At 45.7% G+C, this 24981-nt stretch overlaps 1 protein-coding gene across 1 annotated transcript in view; it reads left to right on the forward strand.

Annotated features, from left to right (window-relative positions):
- The window catches only part of PLCD4 (phospholipase C delta 4), a 514626-nt gene that overhangs the window by 207573 nt on the left and 282072 nt on the right, over positions 1-24981 (forward strand). The window contains exons 3-4 of the mRNA XM_085650039.1: positions 15389-15455; positions 17448-17606. Of these exons, the coding sequence (XP_085506165.1) occupies positions 15389-15455; positions 17448-17606 (226 nt within the window). The remainder of the gene's footprint in view (positions 1-15388; positions 15456-17447; positions 17607-24981) is intronic.

Raw genomic sequence — 24981 nt, forward strand, 5'->3', positions numbered from 1 at the left:
ATGAAAATTACACTTCAAAAACAATGCTCCTGGCAGGTTTTGATGTAGAGAGTTTGTACACCAGCCTGCCTCAGCAGAAAACTCTCGAAACCCTCGAAACAATACTTTTTGATCAAAACTGGACATACCAGACCCCACGACATTTTGTATTACAATGCTGCACCCTGGCGCTCACCGAGAACTACTTCGAGTACGAAGGGAAACTATACCATCAGCGACACGGAACATCTATGGGGAGCACATTTGCGCCGAGTGTAGCGGGACTATACGGAAGCACTTTTGAAAAAATCTATATACAAAATGCAAGGAATCCATATCAAACTAACATCCGTTTTTGGAAACGATACATTGATGACATCATAGTGATTTGGGAAGGTGATCAAGAAAGCCTGAGGAAGTTTCACCAATGGATGAACGAACAAGATGAATGTTTGAGATTCACTTATACAGCTAATGACACACAGCTGGATTTCTTAGATCTCACGATTTACATTGAAGAAGACACTATCAAGACACGGACTTTCTTCAAACCGACTGCCAGAAACAGTCTATTATCATTTAACAGTTTTCATCCTCGTCCGTTAAAAGAAAACCTACCATACAGCCAGTTCTTAAGGCTGAAGCGTAACTGCAGTGATTTAACGGAATACAAAAAGCAAGCAAACGACCTCAGCCAAAAGCTTCTCAAACGAGACTATCCAACCAAAATAATATCAAAATGCAAAAAAAGGGCGAGAAATCAGCCAAGGTATTGTCTACTGGAAACAATGCAAAGAGATCCTACAGATGATACACCTACATGCGTGACAACCTACAGTACAGCAAGCAATGCTGTAAAGAAAATAATCAACAAAAATTGGCGGATCTTGACCTCAGGTACTTTGAAATGGCACAAACCCAGGTTTGCCAACAGAAGGACAAGGAATATAAAAGATATCTTGGTACATACACGACCACCCCTTCCCCCCCCAAAAACGATCAACACCCTGTGGGACTTACAACCAGTCACAGGTCATTACCCATGTGGACAGTGCTCAGTATGTCATCTAACTACATCAACAAAGACTATCCAACTAACACCAAACCTCAAGTGGACCATAAGACAACACACAAACTGCAATACATCCTTCGTCATCTACATGATCACGTGTCCTTGTAACCTAAGATACATCGGTATGTCATGCAGGAAAATAAAAGTAAGAATTTGCGAACATAGGAGTAATGTAAAATGTAAACGAGAAACCACAAAGATGAGCAGACATTACATTGAACAAAAACACTCAGTGGATGATTTGAAATGGATTGTAATTGAAACACTACTAGGATCAAAGACTAATGCTGAAAAAATCCTATTTGAAAGAGAACAAAGATGGGTACACCGTCTATGTACAGATACTAAAGGACTGAACGATAATATACCCTGGTTAAGTTTCAAATAACTTTTCTGACAGATCTTGACCCTCTACAACTGCAACGTGAGGAGTCCTTCCTGAACTAAGCCTGACATACTTTCATCTTGTACCTATGATGCGATGGACAATATTCTGATTTACACGACAAAAATAAGCATTGACCTCAACTTGCTTCCCCTTTTTTAACTCAACGAGATAACTATATCTATCCGATGTAATTTCTAAACGCTTCGTCGTCAGGAAATGAAGCGTATAAATACATTACCATTACACACAAAACACCTATACATTAAAACCAAGCTCTTTTTATATATTTCTATTCACTTTTTCAAATAAGAGCCTTACTTTATTGCACAAAACACGTCACACACAAAGTGAGTCCTTCCTCGATGACTTGTATAGTCCCTCCTCGACCTTTATCACGAGAGTACAAAACGGCAAGAACACGGGATCTCGTTCAGTACGAGCCCTGCAAGCCAGCGTCAGCACAAGTTGTGCATAGCCCGCAAAGGAGGTACGAAAGAAGAATCCTGTAAACGGCAACCAGCCCTGCAGCCTTCAACTATTACACGGTATTTCAAACCTCCCAACCCCTACCCATCCCTACCCTATCCCGTTTCTTTTTATCACAGGCTACGCGCTTACGGTGGCAAGGCAGCAGCCGCAACACGGATGCGCCAAAGGTAACTCACAATGTTTCTGTTTCGTTTCCTTTTTCTGTCTCCAAGTACTAAGGGATATTTAAAGTTTGTAAACATACCGCTTATATGATTAATAGTCTCTACTAGAAAACTACGATGTGACGTGTTATTCTGATGCTGAATATTCCACTTGAACAGTTCAAGACCACTCCACCGCAATAACTTCAATTGTGATAGCGAGATCTATATCCCAGATACTATCTCCCCTCGCACCCAACTCTCTGTGCTCAACTTAAATAGTAACAGATACGAACTTTCATGATCGCTCTCTCTGAATACAGTGAAGATTTGCCATTTTTGACATTGCTTTACAGTACAGTATTTTAAAGAATTGCCATTTTTACAAAGATATCTGCTTTATAAACACCTAGATTGGTGTGCATTTCATTGTTTTGTCTCTTTTATTTTATTTTTTATTTGTTCTTCCTTTCTGTAGGAAAAGAATAACCTTAAGATACTGATAGTTTATGGAAACAATCATAAACTTCTCTTCTTTTTTGAACTGGATACCACCGGTTCACACATTCACTAGGTCCTGAAGAATGCCCAACGACCCCCTCCAGGGGCACTAGAGGGGCAGAAACATGTCGACCATTTTTGTTTTGGACACCAAAATGTGCTGTGGTTACATAATTTGACCTACTGCACCACTATTTTTAATTTTTAAGAGTCTACCAACACACCTGACAGAATAAATTTTGCTTTTTGAGGGCAGTGTCGGTAAGACATTTTTAACGTCAACTTATCACTTTATTTTGCACCTTCTTTGCACCAATATTTCTGATCACTACTGCGAATTAGCGGTTCCCTCCGGGTGGAGGAAGCATTACACACAAGAGACCCAATGATAATGCTGACACGTATTCATAAGGCGGAGAACCAAGATACACCGCCAATACCATCAAAAATACGTGATTGAGGGTTCTCATAATACCTATTCAGGTATTAGCAGGTCCAGACAAAGATCTAAAAGACCCCTATTTCCTGATGAAGACCCGCATGGGCGAGGTTCAAATCTCCCTCCAGGCCCCTTAGTCGGGTCGAAACGTCGACGCCCCCCCTCCTACCTGGGACACGTCAATTTTTCTCGTGCCAGACAATTGAATTGTCTCTAAATAATCATGTAACATGAATTGCTGTAAATTGTGTACGTGACCAGGTTTTGTTAGTGACGGTGAATTATGAACCGTTCACTTCTGTGAATTCAAAGAATATCTTTCACAACTATGCTCTATTACTCTTTTTCCTCTTATACTCACTCCTTAGCACTTGCACCTATTGCACGTTCCCTCTGGAGCAACCTTGAGTCTAACACTGTATTAAAAATTGTAATTGAATTGTCCAAATGAAGTAAAGATTTGGTGATTTATAATTTTGGATGTTGTGGTTCATATTCAAATGTTAGATTGAACATTGTGAGCTTTCTATAATTGTTTTTTCCAGCTCATGACTTAGCAGATCAATTAACTCATGTAAGTGCCTTTGCCACTTTGTTTGAATCATTAATTTAGGACCATTGTCTTTTGTATCAAGATTTCACCCAGGTCCTTAATTTACTGGGTCACCCCATTTTTGTAATGGCTCACTACACACTAACCAGTGACATCAGGTCGCCGAACAGAGTGACATCACACCCCCATGATCACATCACTTAATGATACAAGTAAAGAGCCCACTCTAAGTATGTGTAAACGTCTATGTAACAATAGGTCTATTAATTGACAGCGAAAGCTGTCTAGTGAGTTGTAAAAAGAGTAAAATACATGCACGACTAATCCCACAAAATATGTTACCAATGGATATAAGATTTCTTTTGGTCACAAGCTGTATGTTAGCGGGGTTAGGCCACAGTATGCTGCGGTGCCACCATGATATCCTAGGGGTGCAGCGTCAGAGCCCTTTTACAGTCATCATAGGAGTAAAACCTCATGTACCTAGTGACAAAAGCCACATTTCAGCCTGAACTGCTCAAGCTGCATCGTTTGCCCATGCGCTTCCTCAAAGGAAGCTCAGTTGGGGGGAGGGTCCTACAGAAGTGTCAGTCAGTCCCTCAGTCAGGCACAACATCAAACGCGCAGGTACAACCCAAACGCAATGCCGGGCACAGCCTCCAAAGCCCAAGATAATCCATCAAATGTCCAACCAGGGTGCCAAATGCCAAGTTGCAACCATAATGTACCCTTTCATACCCTGAAATGCCCAAACTTAGCCTGAAATACTCAGCCATATTCTCAACATTCCCAGGCAGAGCCTCACTATCCAGTTACCTCCTGAAATGCACAGACATAACCACAGGCGCCCAGTTACATCCTCAGAAGACCAGGTGTGAGCTTAGATGCTAAAGGCAGAACATCCATATGCCAAGCCTCATTCATCTTATGCCAAGGGCCATGCGTCATATTCCCGGTACAGTCTTATGTTGGGCAGTTTAGTCTTATATGGTCAGGAACAGTCAGATAGGTACAGGGCAGCCTCATCTAAATATATACAAATATATATCTAAGGGTAGACTCATTTTCACAGGCCTTCCACCTATACACGTATGCCCAAGTCAGCCTTTTATGCAGATATATAGTTCAATGCGGTGAGGTGCAGATAGACATTTCCTGTGTAAAGGTATAAGAGCAGGTATAGCCTTGTGTGTCCAGATGAGGCATGAGGTTATCAGAGATAACCTCATACTCCATGGCATAACCTCATACTCAGGTGAGACATCATATTCCTTAAGGAAACCCCACAGCACTAACCTTTTGGCTTCATATACCTATCTGCAGCCTCATATGTGCAGCCTTAGTCATACATACTCATTGTAGCCACACCTGTACCTCCTGTGCCCCACCCCTTTTACCTGGGGTACCTGCTCTTGTAGACCAGGGTCCAGGAAGATAGACTGTACATTTCTCTTTCCTGTCATAGGTTCAAAGGAGGTGGAGAGGCGCCTACTTGCTGGTTTCATAGCACCTCGTGGTATTGTGGCTCCTTAGCTCACTGAGCTTCCAAGGTGGGACAGTGAAGGCAATACCAATATCTAACATAAATGTAGGATAATAGGGTTCTCAACAAGGATTTTTTTTTTTTTTTTGAAAATGCACAATTTTAGCGGTTGTCGTAGATATTCTCCCTACTGGAAAATCAGCTAGATTATATTTTTGAACTGAAAAACTGGAAATATACTACTCTCATAATTTCCAAAATGTTAAAGGGATTTTTTTTATGAATCTTGTAAAAGCTGGAAATTTACTTCAAACATATCAGTAAATCGAATGGTGTAGATTTCTAACTCTTAAAACTCTGAGAATCTGGCCCATAGTGGTTCTATAGCCAAATTTACTGCAATTGGCAGAAAAAACTGATTTTTTCCAGTGTATGGGGATCACTCCAGGAAGCAAATTTAGTTTTGAGTGCTGAAAATGCTTGTACTAGTCCAGTGCCTCGTTATGTTTAGGGCGCACATTATAGTCCGAGCCACATCACACCTTTCACCGGGTGCAGGTCTCTTCAGTGACCTTATTACAGTGAATGTGCTGCCCTCAGAGCAGGCGTAACTTTGAGCCTGTCATGGGGTCAGCCTGTTAGTGAAAGGCGGACCGGTTGTTTCAAGGCGGCAACTGGTCTGCACTTCAAAGTGTGTCAGAGATCCCTTTACAAGCGAGTGCAACGTGTGACTACAACTGCCTACAGTGGGATATCTAGGAGGTTGATGGGACCCCCTTTCCCCACTTTTAAGGGGGGGCACCTTCAGTGGAACACACCTCATTGATGTGCACAATAAATGCATCCCCTTGACCGCTCAGTGGCATCTGTGGCTGATTCTATAATACGGCGAGGGTGCAAAGCGTCCCCATGCTTGTTTGGGGCAAGGCCTCCATGCAAATGATGGAACGCCTCCATTAGACTGTGCCAGCACAATCTGTATTACATAATAGGCTGTGCAAGCATCTGTAGCCCCTTCTGTAATATCAAAGGGCCTGGGGTGCAGTAGGTGGATTCACATGCCTGTTACGCCCCCTGGGTACTTGTGAAACACGGCTTCAGGGATGAATAAAAAGACCTATCCAGGACAGTTTCAGATGAATATAAAACCAATCATTGCCAGGCGGATGATTGACGCAAAAGGAACAAATGATGAACAGAATGCTGAGCAATGAAAACATTCATCCCCAGTCATAAAGATCTAGGTTAAATCCATCGTTCTTTAGCTCACTTCGCCACCCCAGTTTGGACCCAGCCCTATGCAAATCAGTCTTGACTCTGTGCCTCATGGGAACAGTCTAGCCTGACCTGCCAAGCCAGTTCCTCCCTGAACCGGAAAGAAACATCATGGGACCCGTTTCAGGGAATCACAATTTATCAGCCAGGATAGCTTGAATCCAAGCATGAGACCCACGTCTGGACATACCCTTTCCACTTAGGGTGACAATAGCAAAAGGAACAAATGATGACCGGAATATTGAATAATGCAAACATTTACCCCCAGTCACAAAGATCTGTGTTTAATCTATCTTTCTTTTGCTCACTACGCCACCTCAATTTGGACCCAACCATATGCAAATCAGTCTTGACCCTGTTCCTCATGGGAGCAGTCCAGCCCGAACAGCCAAGCTAGGACCTCCCTGTACCAGAAACAAGCTTCTTGGGACCGGTTTCGAGGCATCACCCCCTCATCAGCTAGGATACTGGCAAACCAATCAGCGGTGGGGCCGGTAACGGGCTGCATCTCAGGAGGAGCACAGTGTACTTCTCAATTACCGCATGGTTTAGCTGAGGAGGCCAATCTTTACTAATTAAGGGGTTGGAATCTGGAACGCCTATCGGACGTTCAAATAGGCACATTGGCACCTAAAAACCTGACTCTAGGTACAATAGGAATATAGAGTGTTGCTGTCTCTGATTCCTAGTTTTATTATCTTATACCACACCACGGTCCTGAAGAAGCACAACGGGATCCACTAGCGACCAAGTTTTAGAACGAAACATGTTGACCTAACCTCAATATCACCAGCACTTACACTTACGGATAAGAGAGCAACAAGATAATACTCACTTCTCTACAATATTTGTTTGAAAGAGGGCCTCCACATCCCTTGCTTTTAATCTTACCACCTGGACCCCTGAATAAAGTTCAATTTCTGGGTACCGAGGGGGTAATTTTAGCTCACTGACACAGCTTTTAGACCCACACACCCGCAAGCACAACTGCGGCATCACTCCTGAAAAGATCTCCGAAAAAGAGCCATCTCGCGGGGCCCGTGGGGGACAGAAGTGCCACCCCCACGAGGAGCACACGCCTGATGATGAAGCATGACACCTTCATTGGTATCCAGCCTTCACTGTGAGTTACATTCACTCGCCTTCTTTCTCCATTAGGAACAGTAACCCCCTAGTAATTACCAAGTTATTCATTGTGCGCATCGGTAGTGGACCTCCCTTTTCCAATTAGCTCCCGGTCCCCCCTTCTACATTGTGTTCTCATGGGAGCAGCCAGGTCCACGATTGCTGCACTCAACAGAGACCTTTCCAGCACCTTTGGTGCAGAGCATTGGAACAGCGTCAGCATGCAGCAAATACAAGGATTCTTACTAATCCATTGATCCTCTGGTGGTTGCCAGCATTCATTAAGTGATGGTCTGCAAAGCTGTGCAGTTAAATGGGCAGCTCTTCCTGTGCCAGGTGGTTGGTCTCAGATGCCAGTGCAGTTTCTTTGCTAATGCCTGCCCTTGAAAATGAAGGCACAATACGAGGTGACATCAAGCCTCATGCTTCACTTCATGCAGAACGCTCCAAGATAATATACTTGTTTTATTGCAAGTATGTGGCTGGCATGTTTAGCGGATTGTATGGTTATATTTTTCCTTTTATTGTTGTGGCATAGGCTTGCAATATATAGAAGTCCAATTTGTGCTTACAATCAATCAGTGCTATGAGTCAGGTAAACCTAACTGCTTTTGCCACCGAGGGCCTAACCAATCTAGAAGTTCCAGTTACATTGGATGATGATTCCTCGCCCACTTATTGTGGCATGTTCATCCTCAGCAAACTCATCCCACCATGGTAAGATGATATTACAAGCATGGACTCAACCTCTATAAGAGGGAGTCTTAATAACAGTTTTCCTAGATAAGGAAGGGATCCAGATCAATTAAAAATACCTAAAAACAATCAATGTAAGATGGTTAGTGGCAATGACCCTTACATCCATACTAAGACAGAATGTTTCAGCTCTCTCTATTGCCAATCATTGTCAGGTGCATTCATCAGGGCAAGTGGGATCCCTGTCTTCGTAAATAATTTCTATCTCAATAGAATGTGAGGTGCTCAGTGAACAAATCTCCTCAATTGACAACTGTTGTAAACATATGTTTCTCGAAATTCTCAGCATTATTGTATGATGGTCTGGTCAGAGGTGGTACCCTCTGTAGTCACACATTTGTCAAGAGTAGTACCTGTGGGACAATCGACTTGGCCCCCCATATAACCAGCCATTCCACGTGAGTTGCTCGTTACATGGGGACCGGTGTTGCATGGCTGGTTACACGGGAGCCAAGTAGGTTGTTCCACCGGTACTATTCTTGATGAATGTGTGACGACAAAAAGGTTCAACCTGTGTAAATTTTCAGGAAGGGGCTTATAAGACAAATGGCACAAAAGGAGTGGGGCCTTCTCCACTAGTCTTCTACAAAAAAAGGGTCTGTACCACTCCAGTTGGAAGAATGGGACAGAAAGGGGTAGGAACTGTCCTCACACCTCAAAAGGAGCCAACGCCTCCTTCCCTTTCTTTGAAAAGAGCATGCGACATCTCAAAGCATATCACAAATGTTCTGTGGGATTCCTACAACTCACATCACTGTCCAGTAGGCTCTCTATTGCTTCCATTTTGTGAACCATTTACACATACTGTGCAGTCAACCATGGGACACACATTCAATGTTCACTCTTTCACATGCTTACCAAGCACACAGATGCACCTTCCATGTACCGCCTGGATAGAGTGAAGAACCTGTATGAGAGGAACTGGCATACCTTTTAAACTAGAGAGGCAAGTAAACAATTCAGTCACTAAAGGCAAAGGGTAAATAAAGACGTGCCTCATCAACTAATGAACTGGAGCCCCCTCACTACAGAAAACACCACTAGTATTATAAAGACCATCCATTCAGGGGCCCCCACTGACCCCTGCCCTCACTACATCTACAACTTGGGAAGAACATTGATCACTGCCAACCTCACCACCATGTTCAACACCTCAATCCTTACTGGAAGCTACTCAGAGGTCAAAGCTGTCCTGAAGAAACCTTCGGCAAACCCAGAGGAACTCAGAGCAATTACAGACCCATCTCACTCCGAACATTCTCATCCAAAGTCAAGGAGAAAGAGATCAACAGGCAACTCTCCTCGCACCTAGAACAGCACCACCTCCTGGACATCACTCAGTCAGGGTTCTGCATCAACAACAGCATGGAAACCGTCCTCTTTGCAGCAACAGACAACATCCGGACCATCATGGACAGAGGGGAAACTGCTGCCCTTATTCTCCTTGACCTATCAGCAGCCTGCAACACTGTATCCCACAGCACCCTCATCTCTAGACTTCATGACTCAGGAATTCAAGGACCCGCCCTAAGCTGGATTGCTTTCCTCCTCTCAGACAGAATACAATGAGTCAGACTCCCCTCGTATACCTCAGAATCCAAGAAGCTCATCTTCGGAGTTCCCCAAGGATCCTTCCTCGGCCTGATCTTCTTCAATGTGTGCATGGCACCCCTCACCCACATCATAAGAGCCCACAACATCAACGTTGTCTCCTACCCCGATGACCCACTGCTCATCCTCTCCTTTACTGATGAAAACACCACCATCAGGACTAACCTCACTGTCTGCATTACCAACGTGGCCAACTGGATGAGGGAGAACTGCCTAAACCTCAACACGGACAAAATGGAGATCCTGATATTCAGATTCAGGAGCTCTCGAGGGGACTCCTCCTGGTGGTCAGCCCAAATCGGACCCACCCCTATAGACCACACCAGAAACCTAAGTACCATCCTAGATGACAATCTCACTATGAATAAACAGGTCAACACTGTGATCGCATCCTGCTTTCACAGTCACAGAATTCTCGGCAAGATTTTCAAACGGCTTCCCATGCGCACAAGATGCACTGGCAAAGAGAAAGAAAAGAAAGAAGAAAAAGGGGGAGTTAACCAGGGGAACCCCAACACTCATAAAAAGATAAAGTGAAAGAAAAGACAAAAGAAGAGAGAGGGGTAAGAATGGGGAATCCCCTCTTTAAATGAAAAAAAACCTACAATAAAATATGTTTCATCAAGAAGGGCATTCATCAAGATTCGATGAAAAATATTAATCATAAACAGTTTCTTCAGGTTAGTTTCTTGTTATATCCACATACAGCCATCTCAATGCGGTGTCACACGTATGCTCTCCACTTCCGAAGATCTGTGCCTTATATTGGTCACACTGAGTTCCTCCGTGTGGTGTCGCACCTTTCCTCAGCCCTTGAGGCCTCTCCTCATGAAAGGTCTCCAAGTACTACCCTGCAGTGCTCATTGGCTCTCATCAATGTGTTCCCACATGGGTTCTATCTTATACAGATTTCTAACAGCAGATTCCTTACTTTAGAATTTCACCAGATATTGGACTGGATTCAGAATATTTTTTGTGAGCAGTACCCCTGAGCGCCGGTAGGTTTCATCGTTTGGCTCCACTTCCGTCATCGGTGTTGTCCATGCCAGAAATGATGTTGTGGTACCTATATAGGAGCCACCCAGGTGCTCTGACATCAGTCCTTTTCTTTCCATGTCAGCTAGCGTTGATCTGGAGAAGAGCTACCCATCTGTCACTGTTTGACAGGCGTTTTTCCGACGGTTTGTCGACTTCTTGTGAGGTTACTTCCTGGTGTGTCGAAGAAGTCCTCACGCAAAGTTGGGTTTTAAGCCCTGTGGCACCTGTCACTGGGACCTTGTTGGTGACGGACCCGTACCTCATGTGCCTTTGATGTTTGCAACGTGACCACAACACCCAGGTGTGCTCCGATTGCTGGGCCCTGACTCCAAAGGCTTTGAGGGAGCAGTCCTGAAGCTGCTAGTGGCCCGGCATGCGATCCGCGGCATTCAAGATCCTGGTCGGGGGAAGGTACGAGGATCATTTGTGGGCAGAAGTCTTATTCGAGGCGAGTGAACCTTGGCGCTCCAGGTCTCGTTCTCTGTTACCTATGCCTCCGCACCTTCCAGAATTTTAGAAGGCCGAAGCAACCCCTGTCCAGTTAAGAGAGTTCTATGAGGCTTCACTCCTCATTTTTGGGTGGTCTGACCCATACGACGCTTCTTCGGGCCTTGTGACACTCGAGGGGGCCACTTTTGGTTCTGCACTGGCAGCTCCTACCCTGGCTCTGGTGGGGCCCCATGGATCCATTCCTGGATTTGGAACGGCGCTGGTTGAGTAATTTTGACCTTCCACAGAGCTCGTTCAGACTACAATTTCCCTGGGGTCGCATGGCGGCACTGTACCTATCATCATTCCTGACTCCGACACAGAGCCAGAGGGGCTTCACCATAACATCGGGCAGGTGGGCTTTACAGATTATCCGAAGGGGCTACTACCTTCCCTTTGAGACTACCCCTCACCCCATGCAACCCTTTCACGATTGGCTGACAGAGGATCATCTGTCTGTTCTCCGCAAGCAGGTCACGGCTCTCTTGGCCAAGGGAGCCATTGAGCGGTTTCGGTGCCAGAAGTGGTCTATGGTTGTTATTGCTGCTCCTTTCTTGTTCCCAAAAAGGACAAGGGCTTTCGTCATCTTGGAACTCTTAACCTCTTCCTCAAAAAGGAGAAATTCCAAATGCTCGCATTAGCTCGAGTCATGTCGGCCCTGTACCAAGGAGACTGGATGGTAGCGTTAGATTTGCAGGACACTTATTTTCATATTCCCATTCTGCCTGTTTACCGTCACTATCTGCAGTTTATGGTGGGTCGCAAGCACTTTCAGTTCACCATACTACCTTTTGGTCTTACAAGCCCTCTGTTGGTGTTCACCAAGGTGATGGCGGTGGTTGCAGCTCATCTGCATAGGTCAGGGGTGTCAGTCTTCCCCTACCTTGACGACTGGCAGCCGGAAAGCAGACTTGCCCCAGGCTGCCGTCTCCCACCTTCAGACTACAGTGGACCTTTTGCTCTCACTGGTGTTCACTATCAACATGCCGAAGTCACACTGGACTCCCTCTCAGACGCTTCCTTTCATCAGAGCTGTTCTGGACACAGTGCAGTTTCGGGCTTATCCTCCTGAGTGGCGAGTCCAGGATATTCAGGCTATGATATTGATGTTTCAGCTTCTTTCTTGGGTTTCAGTGAGATTGACTCTGAGGCTGCTGGGCCTAATAGCTTCCTGCATCCTGCTGGTGACAGATGCCTGATAGTATATGCAGGCTCTGTGCTATCCGACTAGCATTGAAAACCTTTCTACCCTCCATTAAGGGAAGGCTGCTAAAAGTGTTCACAGACAACACCACCGCCATGTGGTACAGCAACAAACAAGACAGTTGGGGTCATGGACCCTTTGTCGAGAGGCCCTGCATCTCTGAACATTGGTGGAATGCCAAGGCATAGCTCTAGTGGTCAACATCTGGCAGGTTCTCTGAATGCTAGAAAGGATAAATTCAGCCAAAGATGCCTTGTGAATCACGAATGGCATCTTCATCCGGAGGTGGTGCAAGGTCGTTTTCAGCAGTGGGGAGAACCTTGGTTAGATTTGTTCAACACTGCAGAGAACATGCAATGTCAGCATGTCTGCACACTGGAGTTTCCAAGGCGACACTTGCTTGGGACTCTTTTTGTCTTGAGTAGAGCTCAGGCCTCCTGTACGCCTTTCCGCTCATACCACTCCTATCCAGAGTTCTCAAGAAGATCAAGAATGACCGGGCCCAGGTCATCCTTGTGGCTCCGGACTGGGCATGGAGAGTCTGGTATCCCGAGCTACTGAGCATGGCCATTGATCTTCCACTCAGGCTGCCCCTTGGCTCACTCAAACTCAAACCAGTCCACTATCCGCCTTTTTGTGTGGAGATTGAGTGGCAGCAGTTAACAGCTTTTGACCTTCCTCCCGAAGTCTGTAATGGCATCTTGGCAGCCATGCATCCCTCCACCAAGACGGTGTGCGTCTGCCATTGGAAAAGATTGTGTCATGGTATGCAGCTAAATGTGTTGATATGCTTTCTGCCCCTTTTTCTGAGGTTCTGCTTTTTCATTCTTTCTCTTGCCTAGTAGAGATCTGCTCTGGGCACTCTTAGGGCTATAGGTCTGTCATTTCTGCCTTCATCCGGTTACCTGATCAACCCTCTTTGTTCAAATCCCCTAGTGTACATAGGTTCCTCGAGGGTCTTACTCATCTCTTGCCTCCTTCACCATTCATTATGCTTTAGTGGAACCTTCATTTGGTTTTAACTTTTTGATGTGTGCTCCTTTCGAGCCTCTACATAATTGTAACCTAGGTTTATCACCTTGATAAGAGCCTTTCGTGTGGCAATTACATCTGCCCACAGAGTGAGTGAGCTGCAGGCCTCATCATCTAAGCCGCCTTACCTCTCAGTCTAACCTGACAAAGTGGTGCTACACACAAGGGCTTCCTTTCTACCAAAAGTGGTCACTCCTTTTCATGTAGGCCAATCTATCACCTTGCCTTCCTTCTAACCACATCCCTCTAAGGAAGAGGAGTAACTCCACCTTCTGGACATAAAAAGATTGCTGTCGTTCTATCTTAACCACACCAGAGAGTTACAGGTGGACGACCAACTCATGGTGGGGTATGTTGTTGCAAAGAAAGGTTCTGCTGTGCAGTAACTGTCCACCTCCAGGTGGGTCATTCTCTGCATCAACATCTGCAACACACTGGCCAAGAAGCAAACTCCTGAAGGTTTACGGGCTCATTCCATCAGGGCCATAGTGACAAGCACTGCGTTTGCACCCGGAGGTCCGGTCCTGGATAACTACCAGGCAGCAAAGTAGGCTTCCCTGCACATGTTCACCAAACATTACTGTCTGGACAGTCAGGTCTGCAGGGATGGGTACTTTGCCTGTTCGGTCCTAAAGGACTTTCTCGTTTGAAATTGGTCCACAGACCCACCTCCGGGGATGGCATACGTCGGTATCTATTCTAGGGTAAGGAATCTGCAGATAGAAGTTTCTATCAGATGAACAAGTTACTTTGGTAACACCTTATCTAGTAGAGACTATATCTAGCTGCAGGTTCCTTATAAGCCCACCCATCCTCTGCGAATGGATTTCTAGGGACAATGATGACCCCTTTCAGGGCCCTAGTTTCAGCGGTGGTCAGTGCAGGTAAGCGCGGTGGAGCAGTGGCGGGGTGGGAGGGAGTTGACAGATGAGGGAATAGGGAAAAATAAATAAATCAATCCTATTCCATCCCCTGTCGACATTCCCCCCCACTCTGCCCCGAAGCATTTACCTGCACCGACCGCCGCTCCCTAGTTTTGATACGCCAGCGGTCTGTGTTCTTCATGGCTCCACACTTCTGGAGTGGAAAGTCGTGAAAAGTAACTGACGTCAGGGCAGCTTTGTGGCACCTATTTAGGTACTGCAATGTGATTTATAGTGAGTACGATGGCGATGACAGACGCAGAGCCGATCGACACCACCTAGTGGTGCACAGGGGTACGGCTCACAAAATATCTTCCCGATCTAGTCTAATATCTGAGGAAATTCTAAGATAAGGGATCAGTGGCTAGATATAGTCTCTACCAGATAAGGTGTTACCGAAGGTAAGTAACTTGTTCTACACAGAATTAGGTGTTGGTCCAATTGGCCTCCAGGGTTCTTGCAGTTGCTTGCATTGCTCTCCAGATAGCACAGCTGTACTGCTTGGCTCTCATCACTGCAGATCATAAGGAAATTTCTCTTACTTTGTCTCAGTGGCTGCCCTCTGTGTTTGTTGTTGTTGAAGGCCTGTTATTCCTTTAGTAACAGTTTTGTGACTTATGTGTCTGTGAGTCTTGTCAGACAAACAGCCCCATGGATTTCCGCACTTCCTCTGACTCCTCGCCTTTTAACAGACAGCTCTCTCCATCTATTGTTGTTGCTTCGAATCTCCTAATATCTCTGTTGCAGTCCATGGAGTGGGTCTTTCCAATCTTCTGACTGCTCTACTGATACGAGTGCTCTATAGCTCCTATTGTTGCATGCCTCCAGGTGTGACCTTCTGTTTCCTTTTCCTCTAACAGCTGTGCTCTGTGTCTTTTGTTGTTGCAGGCCTCCAGCTGTGGCCTCCTCTTTCCTTTCACTGCGCTCTTTGACTCTTGTCGTTACAGTCCTTCAGGTGATGTTTCCTCATAAAATGAGTGATCTTTCTCTTTTGTCATTGGAAGACTCCAGGCATGGTTGTCTTATTTCTTTCCTTGTCCCTGCAGTGCTCTGTATCACTTGTCATTGCATACCTCCTTCACCTTTATATTTAACACCAAAGTGTGAACGTCTATGCCTCTCACTACCCTCTGTGCCTCTTTTTGTTGCTGGCCTCAAGGTGTGATTTCCCATGCCTCTCACTACCCCCTGTGCCTCTGTTTGATGCTGGCCTCAAGGTATGATTTTCCCATGCCTCTCACTACCCTCTGTGCCTCTGTTTGTTGCTGGCCTCAAGGTGTGATTCCCCCTGCCTCTCACTATCCCCTGTGCCTCTGTTTGATGCTGGCCTCAAGGTATGATTTGCCCATGCCTCTCACCACCCTCTGTGCCTCTTTTTGTTGCTGGCCTCAAGGTATGATTTCCCCATGCCTCTCACTACCCTCTGTGCCTCTTTTTGTTGCTGGCCTCAAGGTGTGATTCCCCCTGCCTCTCACTATCCCCTGTGCCTCTTTTTGTTGCTGGTCTCAAGGTATGATTTCCCATGCCTCTCACTACTTTGTGTGCCTCTTTTTGTTGCTAGCCTCAAGGTGTGATTTCCCCATGCCTCTCACTACCCTCTGTGCCTCTTGTTGTTGCTGGCCTTAAGGTGTGATTTCCCCATGCATCTCACTACCCTCTGTGCCTCTTTTTGTTGCTGGCCTCAAGGTGTGATTTCCCCATTTCTCTCACTACCCTCTGTGCCTCTTTTTGTTGCTGGCCTCGAGGTGGGACTCCTGATGCCTCTCACTAACCCTGTACCTCTTTTTGTTGCTGGCCTCAAGATGTGAATTCCTATGCCTCTCACAACCCGCTGTGCCTCTTTTTGCTGCTGGCCTCAAGGTGTGATTTCCTCATGTCTCTCACTACCCTCTGTGCCTCTTTTTATTGCTAGGCTCAAAGTGTTTTCCCATGCCTTTCACCACCCTCTGTGCCTCTTTTTGTTGCTGGCCACAAGGTGTGATTTCCCCATGCCTCTCACCACCCTCTGTGCCTCTTTTTGTTGCTGGCCTCAAGGTGTGATTTCCCCATCCCTCTCACTACCCTCTGTGCCTCTTTTTTGTTGCTGGCCTCAAGGTGTGATTTCCCATGCCTCTCACCACTCCCTGTGCCTCTTTTTGCTGCTGGCCTCAAGGTGTGATATCCCAGGCCTCTCACTCCCCTGGGCCTCTTTTTATTGCTGGCCTCAAGGTGTGATTTCCCCATCCCTCTCACTACCCTCTGTGCCTCTTTTTGTTGCTGCTCTCAAGGTGTGATATCTCATGCCTCTCACTCCTATGGGCCTCTTTTTATTGCTGGCCTCAGGTGTGATTTCCTATGCCTCTCACTACCCTCTGTGCCTCTTTTTGTTGCTGCTCTCAAGGTGTGATTTCCCATGCCTCTCACTACCCTCTGTGCCTCTTTTTGTTGCTGCTCTCAAGGTGTGATTTCCCATGCCTCTCACTACCCTCTGTGCCTATTTTTGTTGCTGCTCTCAAGGTGTGATTTCCCATGCCTCTCACTGCCCTCTGTGCCTCTTTTGTTGCTGCTCTCAGAGAGTGATTTCTCATGCCTCTCACTACCCTCTGTGCCTCTTTTGTTGCTGCTCTCAAAGAGTGATTTCCCATGCCTCTCACTACCCTCTGTGCCTCTTTTTGTTGCTGCTCTCAAAGAGTGATTTCCCATGCCTCTCACTACCCTCTGTGCCTCTTTTGTTGTTGCTCTCAAAGAGTGATTTCCCATGCCTCTCACTACCCTCTGTGCCTCTTTTTTTGTTGCTCTCAAAGAGTGATTTCTCATGCCCCTCACTCCACTGAGCCCCTTTTTATTGCTGGCCTCAACGTGTGATTTCCCCATGCCTCTCACTATCCCCTGTGCTTCTTTTTGCTGCTGGCCTCAAGATGTGAATTCCCCACGCCTCTCAATACCCTCTGTGCCTCTTTTTTTGCAGGCCTCCAGTTGGACGAGAACCTGCAGCGTATGATGGTTGGGACAATGATGCGGAAGGTAAAAAACAAGTATTGGAAGAGGCATCGGACCTTTAAACTCCAGGATGACTGCATGACCATCTGGTACCAGTCCAGGAAGACTGGAAAGGATACGTCCACCTGTAGGTACCTGCTAAGGGTCTGCATGCTATGAGCCTCAGTGCATGTTGTGCTGACCTCCTGGTGGGGCAGGAGTTGGTCATTCAAGTAGTAGCATGTCTAGATTGTGATGGCCAGCCCCGCTTACCAGCCACCATACACAAACCCACTTGCCCCACCTTGCACAGCTCCCAAACATACCCTCGGCTTTACTGATCAGTTTCTCTGTACATTCTTCTTACTGTGGACCTCTATTCAGGCGTATATTCTCACCTTAGGATTCCCCTATTCACACATGCTGCAGGGCTTCTAAACAGGTGAGCCATCGGTTCTACAGCACTAGCCCATACATTCCCATGCTTGAACTCTTCCCCAGGTCAGGCTTGGAACCCTCAGGTCATATCATGAAGTGGATCTGCTAATGGTGGCCTATGAATCTTTTTCCCTTTCTTTTCAATGTCTTGTTATGTATTGAAATGTTGCTATGTTAGCACTGACTGCCAAGGGCCCCAGTCTCATGTTGAAGAATTATTCAGTCATGTGAATCAAGAACAGAATAGAATGTTATTCTTTCAGCTATATGCCTTACAAGTCAACACTTGATAGATTTACTATACATAAATACAATCAAAATATACATATGATGATGATCCATGGTCTAAAAGCATATACTCCATCAATTAAAATGTTATTTTTATGTGGAATTTGCACGCACTATGGCATACAGACAAGGCTAATTTTTAACACAGATGTTTTAACAAAGAGCATGTGCATGTAGATTTCAAAGAATTGCAGTTTGAGTTACATCTAAAATAATTTAATTAAAATGTGCCATCAAATGTTAATCAATGCGACAATTACACTGTCCGTCAGTATACCGCGCTTTTCCATAGATGATCCGTATTTCGCTAACATGTCACTAAGCGAAGAAAGCAGTTACTGTTTAAATATGAAGTAACAACAACATACATTTGATTAAATTCTTCTTGATTTGGGCAATGTTGTCAGTACATATCCAATATATAAAATAATTGAACAAAGTGCAAAAAGGTGTACAATTCAAGCCACATCGCACCTAAAACAATTTCATAATTAAAATGTTGGCATGCACTATACAGTTAGACATTCTCCATAACTCCAGAACTTGCCTTTTCAGTGCATGTACCTTCCTTACGCGTGGCCGGACTGCCCACAGGCAGGAAGCTACAGAGGTAATGATATCCTCATCTGTCCTAAGGCACAAGGCTAGTGCAGTCCTAGTGAAGCCAATCTGGTAATGCCTGATTAAAGGGGACAGCCATCTTTTTTAACACATTTTGTACAAAGGAGCAGAATACTATCCTTTCCCCAGTCCTACAGTCACAGAAGTCACTTCCCCATGAGAGCCTTGCACACCTGACATCCCTCGTCTGAACTGCGCTTCAGTTCCGGGTGGATCTGATCCAGGTAACGCTTAGTCTAGGCTTAATCTGCTGTCAAAATAATCACCCAAAATATGTGAATCTATGAAAGATACAAATGCTGCAGAACTGTAGTTACAGGTAAGTATCCTTTTGATCACTTTAATCCAACCATTGATCCATACAACTTCTCCATCTAATGCCTTTCTCTGGACTCAGGTTCTACACAGACCCTTCCTCATCACCAGGCATTTCCCACAGTTTTTCTCTATATGTTACTCCGTTGCACGGTTCTTCTCTCTTCAACTTGTCCAGCTCCTGTGGCACTGTTTTCTCCTCCTCCAGCTCCTCCTCAGGGTTCCAGTCTGCTCCCCTAAACCAGAATGTACCTGTGATTCCACTCTGTTCTCCTTATCCCGTTCTGCCATTCCTCTCTCCTCACCTTGCCGTCTTATCTCTATGATTCCTGTATGATTTCTCTTTCCTCTATATGTCCAGCTTCTGTCTTTAGTTATTCTCACCTCTTGTCAAGCTCATCTGTGTGACTCTTCTCTCTTCTCCTTGTCCTGCTCTTCTATGAGATCCAATGCTCTGCCCCTTGCCCAACATCTATCTGAGATTGCTTTTTCAACTTCCCAATCCCTTATCTATGATTCCCACCTCCTCTCTCTACCCTCGTCCGTCAATGATTCCTCTGACTTCTTCTTGCCGAGAACCTTGGATCACTCATTTCTCCTCTCTGTGCCCAACTACTCTCTAAGCTTCCATACTCCTCTCCTGAACTAGAATCTCTATATGAATCTTCTCTTCTTCTTGCCCAGCTCTTTTATGTCATTCATCTCTCCTACTCTTACCCGGATTCTCTTTGTCCCCTGAGATCCTCTTTCCTCCCCTCTCTATGATTCCACTCTAACTTCCATCCTTCATGCCTCTCTCTTCTCCCTGCCTTTCTCGTCTCTATGTTTCCTCTATTATTCCTCTCTCCTCTCTTTATCCAGTTGCTCCCCATGTATCCTCTCACATTTCCTTGTCCAACCACTCTGCATAATTCTCTTCCTTGTGACCTGCTCTTCTATAAATACCTTTCTTGTCTACCCACCTAGCTTCCCTCTGATTCCTTGCTCATTTCCTTGCTTCTTGATCACTATCATTCACCTCTCCCTTCTATATCCAATTCCTTTACAGGATTTCTTAGTCCTCTTTGTGGCTCCAGACTCATCTTCTTGCCCAGTACATTTCTATGAGTCCTTTATCTCCTTGCCCAACTCCTTACTATGATTTTATTTGCATCTCCTTCGCTCTTTTCTTTACATAATCCCTGTTTCCTATATTTACCAAGCTCTTTGATAAGAGCCACCTCTTTTCTTCTTAGCTGAACCATCTTTATGGTTCCATCCTCGTCCCTTTTCTTACCTCCTCTCTAATTTTTCCCTCTTCTCTCAGCTTCCCCAGCACTGCTAAACATGTTTCTCCTTACCCCTCCATACCAATCTTCAATATGTGATTCCTGCTCTTCCTACAAAGCACCTCATTATGATTTCTCTCTCATCTACTTTTCTCATCTCCTTTTCGATGCCTCTTTCCTAGCCCTCCTCCTCCATATGATCCCTCTTCTCCTCTCCACCTCTTAATTATTCCTTTCTCGTCTCTTCGGCCAGCTTTGCTGTTGTTCGAGGAGATGCAGAAACCATTTATTACTGCAAGCTCACTGAAATGCCAAGTGTCTCCGTTGATTGGCTTTAACAGGGTGCAGAGTCATCAAGTAAAGCCCTACTCTTGGATGCTGGCTTGGGCATGCAATGTCTAGTTCAGATAGCATATGAATTGCTTACAAGAAGTAGTATTCATTTAGAACGTGCTCAGTGTCAACTGGACAATGACATATCCAGAGACAGGCTGTGTGTGCTGACAAAGTAGTTTATTAATTTTCATTCTCAGGTTTAACCACCTTCATGGAATATCCCCTAATCTGGAGTCTTTCCTCGCACTGCTAATCTTCCCAGTCTGGGTTGTCACAGTGGCCTTACTTATGAGTTCCAGGGTATACCTCTCGTGCTCTGGGCTTGAGCTTCCGTGGGGTTGACTTTTATCCTGTGCTTGAATGTCGCCCCACTCCCTTTTAGCCCACAGGAATTAGGCTTCTCCTTCTGGCTTCTGACTCCTGGTACTGCTCTAATTTCTGGCAGTCTCTAGTGCCTCCCCCTGGACAGAAGGAGGACATATGGAAAGGAAGGATGTTGCCGCATTGTCAGTCTCCCACTCCCTCTTTCTTTGTACTTTCCTAGAAAGAAAGAGAATCAATGGTAAGGCAAGGCATTGCCGCCTACCCAGTCTCCATCCCTACAGACAGAATACTGACTTATAAAGCCCCAGACCCCGCCTTCTTCCTTTCCATGTCCCTCCCCTTCTGTTCTGATTGGTGGAGGTACTTTCTGCAAGTTATTGCCTATTCACTTCTCTACTGTTGATCCTCCTTTTATGTGGCTCCGCCCTCTTCAAATCTCCAGGCCATGTCCCTTTCGCCTCACTAACACTCCACGGCTTTCTCAGCATGCTGATGTTGCCCTGCTGTGGAGATTACTCCTTCTCCCTAAAACCTGCCCATTCTCCCTTCCCAGGTGAGTGATTGTGTTCCCCTCCTGCATGCTACAACTCTTGTTGATTGTGATCTCCTATCCTTCCCATATGCACCTTCTTCCCAACCGCAGAAATTCCTGTCTCAGACTCTTCTCCCTCAGGAGTTTGGTTCTGGGTGTATACTGCATTCACCTCCTTACATTCGCTCCCCCTTAAGCCCTTACATTTGGTCAGGACAGCTTCCTTGACATCCTTGGCAAATAATCTGCTGTGCTGATTAGCTTTCCAGGTTGTTGCCTTATCACGAAGGAGTGTATAATGCTAGGAGCCATCATAACACTTAATGGTCGCTATCCTTATTCTGGGCTAACAAGTTCAAAATGTCATCCTCAAAGATAATATTTTAGTGACTTCCTGGTTACCCATGAGACTCCATGATGCAGTAACTTCCTGCCAATGCATATTATTTGCTGTTCAATCAATCAATCAATCAATCAATCAATCAGGGGTTTATAAAGCGCGCTACTCACCCGCGAGGGTCTCTAGGCGCTTGGGGGAGGGGTTGCAGCTCCGGATCAGTCAAAGAGCCAGGTCTTGAGGCTCTTCCTGAAGGTGTGCAGAGTGGGGGAGCGTCTGATGTTGACTGGGAGCTTGTTCCAGGTCTTTGCTGTGACGTAAGAGAAGGCTATTCCGCCTGCTCTGGATCTGAAGATGCGTGGGGTCTCTGCCAGGGCGAGGTCGGCAAAGCAGAGGTTTTGAGGATGTGGAAGGAGACTCTTTCGTTGATGTATTTGGGTCCGATGTTGTGGAGGGATTTGTAGCTGTGAGTGAGTAGCTTCAAGGTTACTCTCTTCTCGATGGGGAGCCAGTGGAGGTCTCGTAGGTGCTGGGTCATGTGCTCCTGTCGTGGGGTTCCCAGGACGAGTCTGGCTGCGGTGTTCTGGATCGTTTGGAGCTTGTGTAGCAGGGTTTTGTTGATTCCGGTGTAGAGGGCATTACCGTAGTCCAGTCTGCTGGTTATGAGTGCGTGGGTGACGGTCTTTCTGCATTCGGGGGGATCCACTTGAAGGTCTTGCGGAGAATGTGAAGGGAGTTGAAGCAGGTGGAGGCAACGGCGTTGGTCTGGCGGGTCATGGTGAGGGAGGAGTTTAGAATGATGTTGAGGTTCTGGGCGTGGTCCGTCGGGGTGGGTGAGTTTCCGAGGGCAGTGGGCCACCAGGAGCTGTCCCACGCAGTGGGGGAGGGTCCAAGGACGAGGACCTCTGTCTTCTCCGAGTTCAGTTTTAGGCAGCTGTCGCTCATCCAGGCTGCAACGTCTTTCATTCCTTCTTGGAAGCTGAGTCTGGTGTCTTCGGGGTTCTTCATGAGAGAGAGGATGAGCTGGGTGTCGTCAGCGTTATATACTATGCTGAGCCCATGCTGTCTGACAATGGCAGCGAGGGGGGTCATGTAGATGTTGAAGAGTGTGGGGCTGAGCGAAGATCCTTGGGGTACTCCACAGTTGATCTCTGTAGGTTCGGAGAGGAAGGGAGGGAGTATGATCCTTTGGGTTCTGCCGGAGAGAAAGGAGCTTATCCAGTCGAGGGCGGTTCCTCGTATACCGGCGTCGTGGAGTGTGGCTGCGAGAGTGCTGTGTGAGACGGTCTCAAATTCCTGTGCCAAGACTGTCCTGAGCTTAAAAGCATCCCATAAGCATCTGTATACAATATAATGGCTTGTTCAAAATCTACCCATCTTAGCACAGGTCCACTGCTAGGGCGGTCTGTAGTGCTCTAAATGTATTTTTTTTTTCCTGACCCCAAGATATTCTATTTGGGCAAGACGGTCTTAACTTTGCTGTAAGTGGTTCGGATAAAGTCAAAAAGTGTGTAACTAGCCGCTGATATTAAAATCAAAAAGGGAATGAACCTCCCTATTTCTAGATCCTGGGATCTAGTCAGAGCATCAATTTTCTTCACTGGAAGGTGGACCCTACCATTCCCAATACAACAAGCCAGGTATTGTACTTGAGTTGCAATGGTGAAGCACTTAGCTAGATTAGCCGTTAACCCTGCTCGTTGTAATGCTCCCAGTACCAACCCCAAATGCTTTATATTGGACTTCCAATTTGGACTGAAAATAACAATATCATCCGGGTAGGCAGCTTCAACATTATGTGGAGGTGTTAGAACCTGATCCATGAGCCATTGGAATGTGTTTGAAGGTCCATGCAGTCCAAATGAAAGCACTTTAAATAGAAACGCACAAGATGGTGTTGAAAAGGCTGTTCTGTGTTTAGCTGCACTCCTCAAAGAAACCTGCCAGTGTCTCTTAGTCAGATCTGGCATGCTGATGGACTTGGCCAGCCCCAGTAGCTCTGTGAGATCATCCACTCTGGGCATAGCGTATGCATTAATAAAAGATACCTCATTTACTCAATGAAAATCAATGCAAAAACTGATGGTTCTGTCTGATTTTGGCACCAGTAGGTGAAGATCACCCACTCGGGGATAGCTCTATTATATCCAAAGACAACATGGACTCAGTCTCATCTTTCAAGCCCTCTCTCTGCGGTTCCAGAATACAATACGGTTACATCCGCATTGTAACTCCAGGTAGGGTGACAAAAGCATGTTCTACTATAGTTGTGTGATCCGGAAAACATGAAAATACTCCTCCTGCTTCCAAAAGTAGTTTGTTCAACCTTTCCTTATCTGATACTGATACTTTCTTGACTAACTCCTCTCCCGATCCTTTCGTTCCGTGCCAGGAACATTTCATTGTCTACTTTTGGAATTTATTCCAATTTTTAAAGAGATTTATATGGTAGACCTGAGATTTCTTTAATTTCCTAGTTTGTGACACCTGATACACCTATGACCCTATTGTTCTATAACTTCATATGGTCCATGCCTCTTAACCAGCATTTTGTTCCCAGAAGTTGGCACCAATACCAATATTTTGTCCCCTAGTTCCAGACACTGGAGGTGGGTTCCTCAGTTGTACTGTTCCTGGGTTCATAGCGCACTGTGCATATGTTTAGCTGCCACTTGTCTGAGTGTACGCAATCAGTCATTCAAAGCTGCCACATATTCCACCAAGCACTGAGCTTTCTTCTGAGTCCATTCACTCTACTAGAGCCACATCTCAAATTGATGGCTGAAAAGTAATTCAAATGGGGAGTACCCTATAGAAGATTGAGGAACACTGTACAGAATGAATAGAACCAGTCGATACTTTGTCCCAGTCCTTGCATCTGGACCGATAACTTTTCTTAATATCTGTTTTAATGTTTTATTGAAACATTCCACCAACCTCTCCATTCGGTAATGATTGACACGCGACTTAATATGAAGTCTGTCACATACTAGAGCCGAAGGTTTTGAAATGAAATTGGTTCCGTGGTCTGTCAAAATCTCCTCCGGCAGTCCCACTTGTGTAA

The sequence above is a fragment of the Triturus cristatus genome, chromosome 3_2, assembly GCF_964204655.1.
Source record: "Triturus cristatus chromosome 3_2, aTriCri1.1, whole genome shotgun sequence".
In the NCBI taxonomy this organism is placed as follows: Eukaryota; Metazoa; Chordata; class Amphibia; order Caudata; family Salamandridae; genus Triturus; species Triturus cristatus.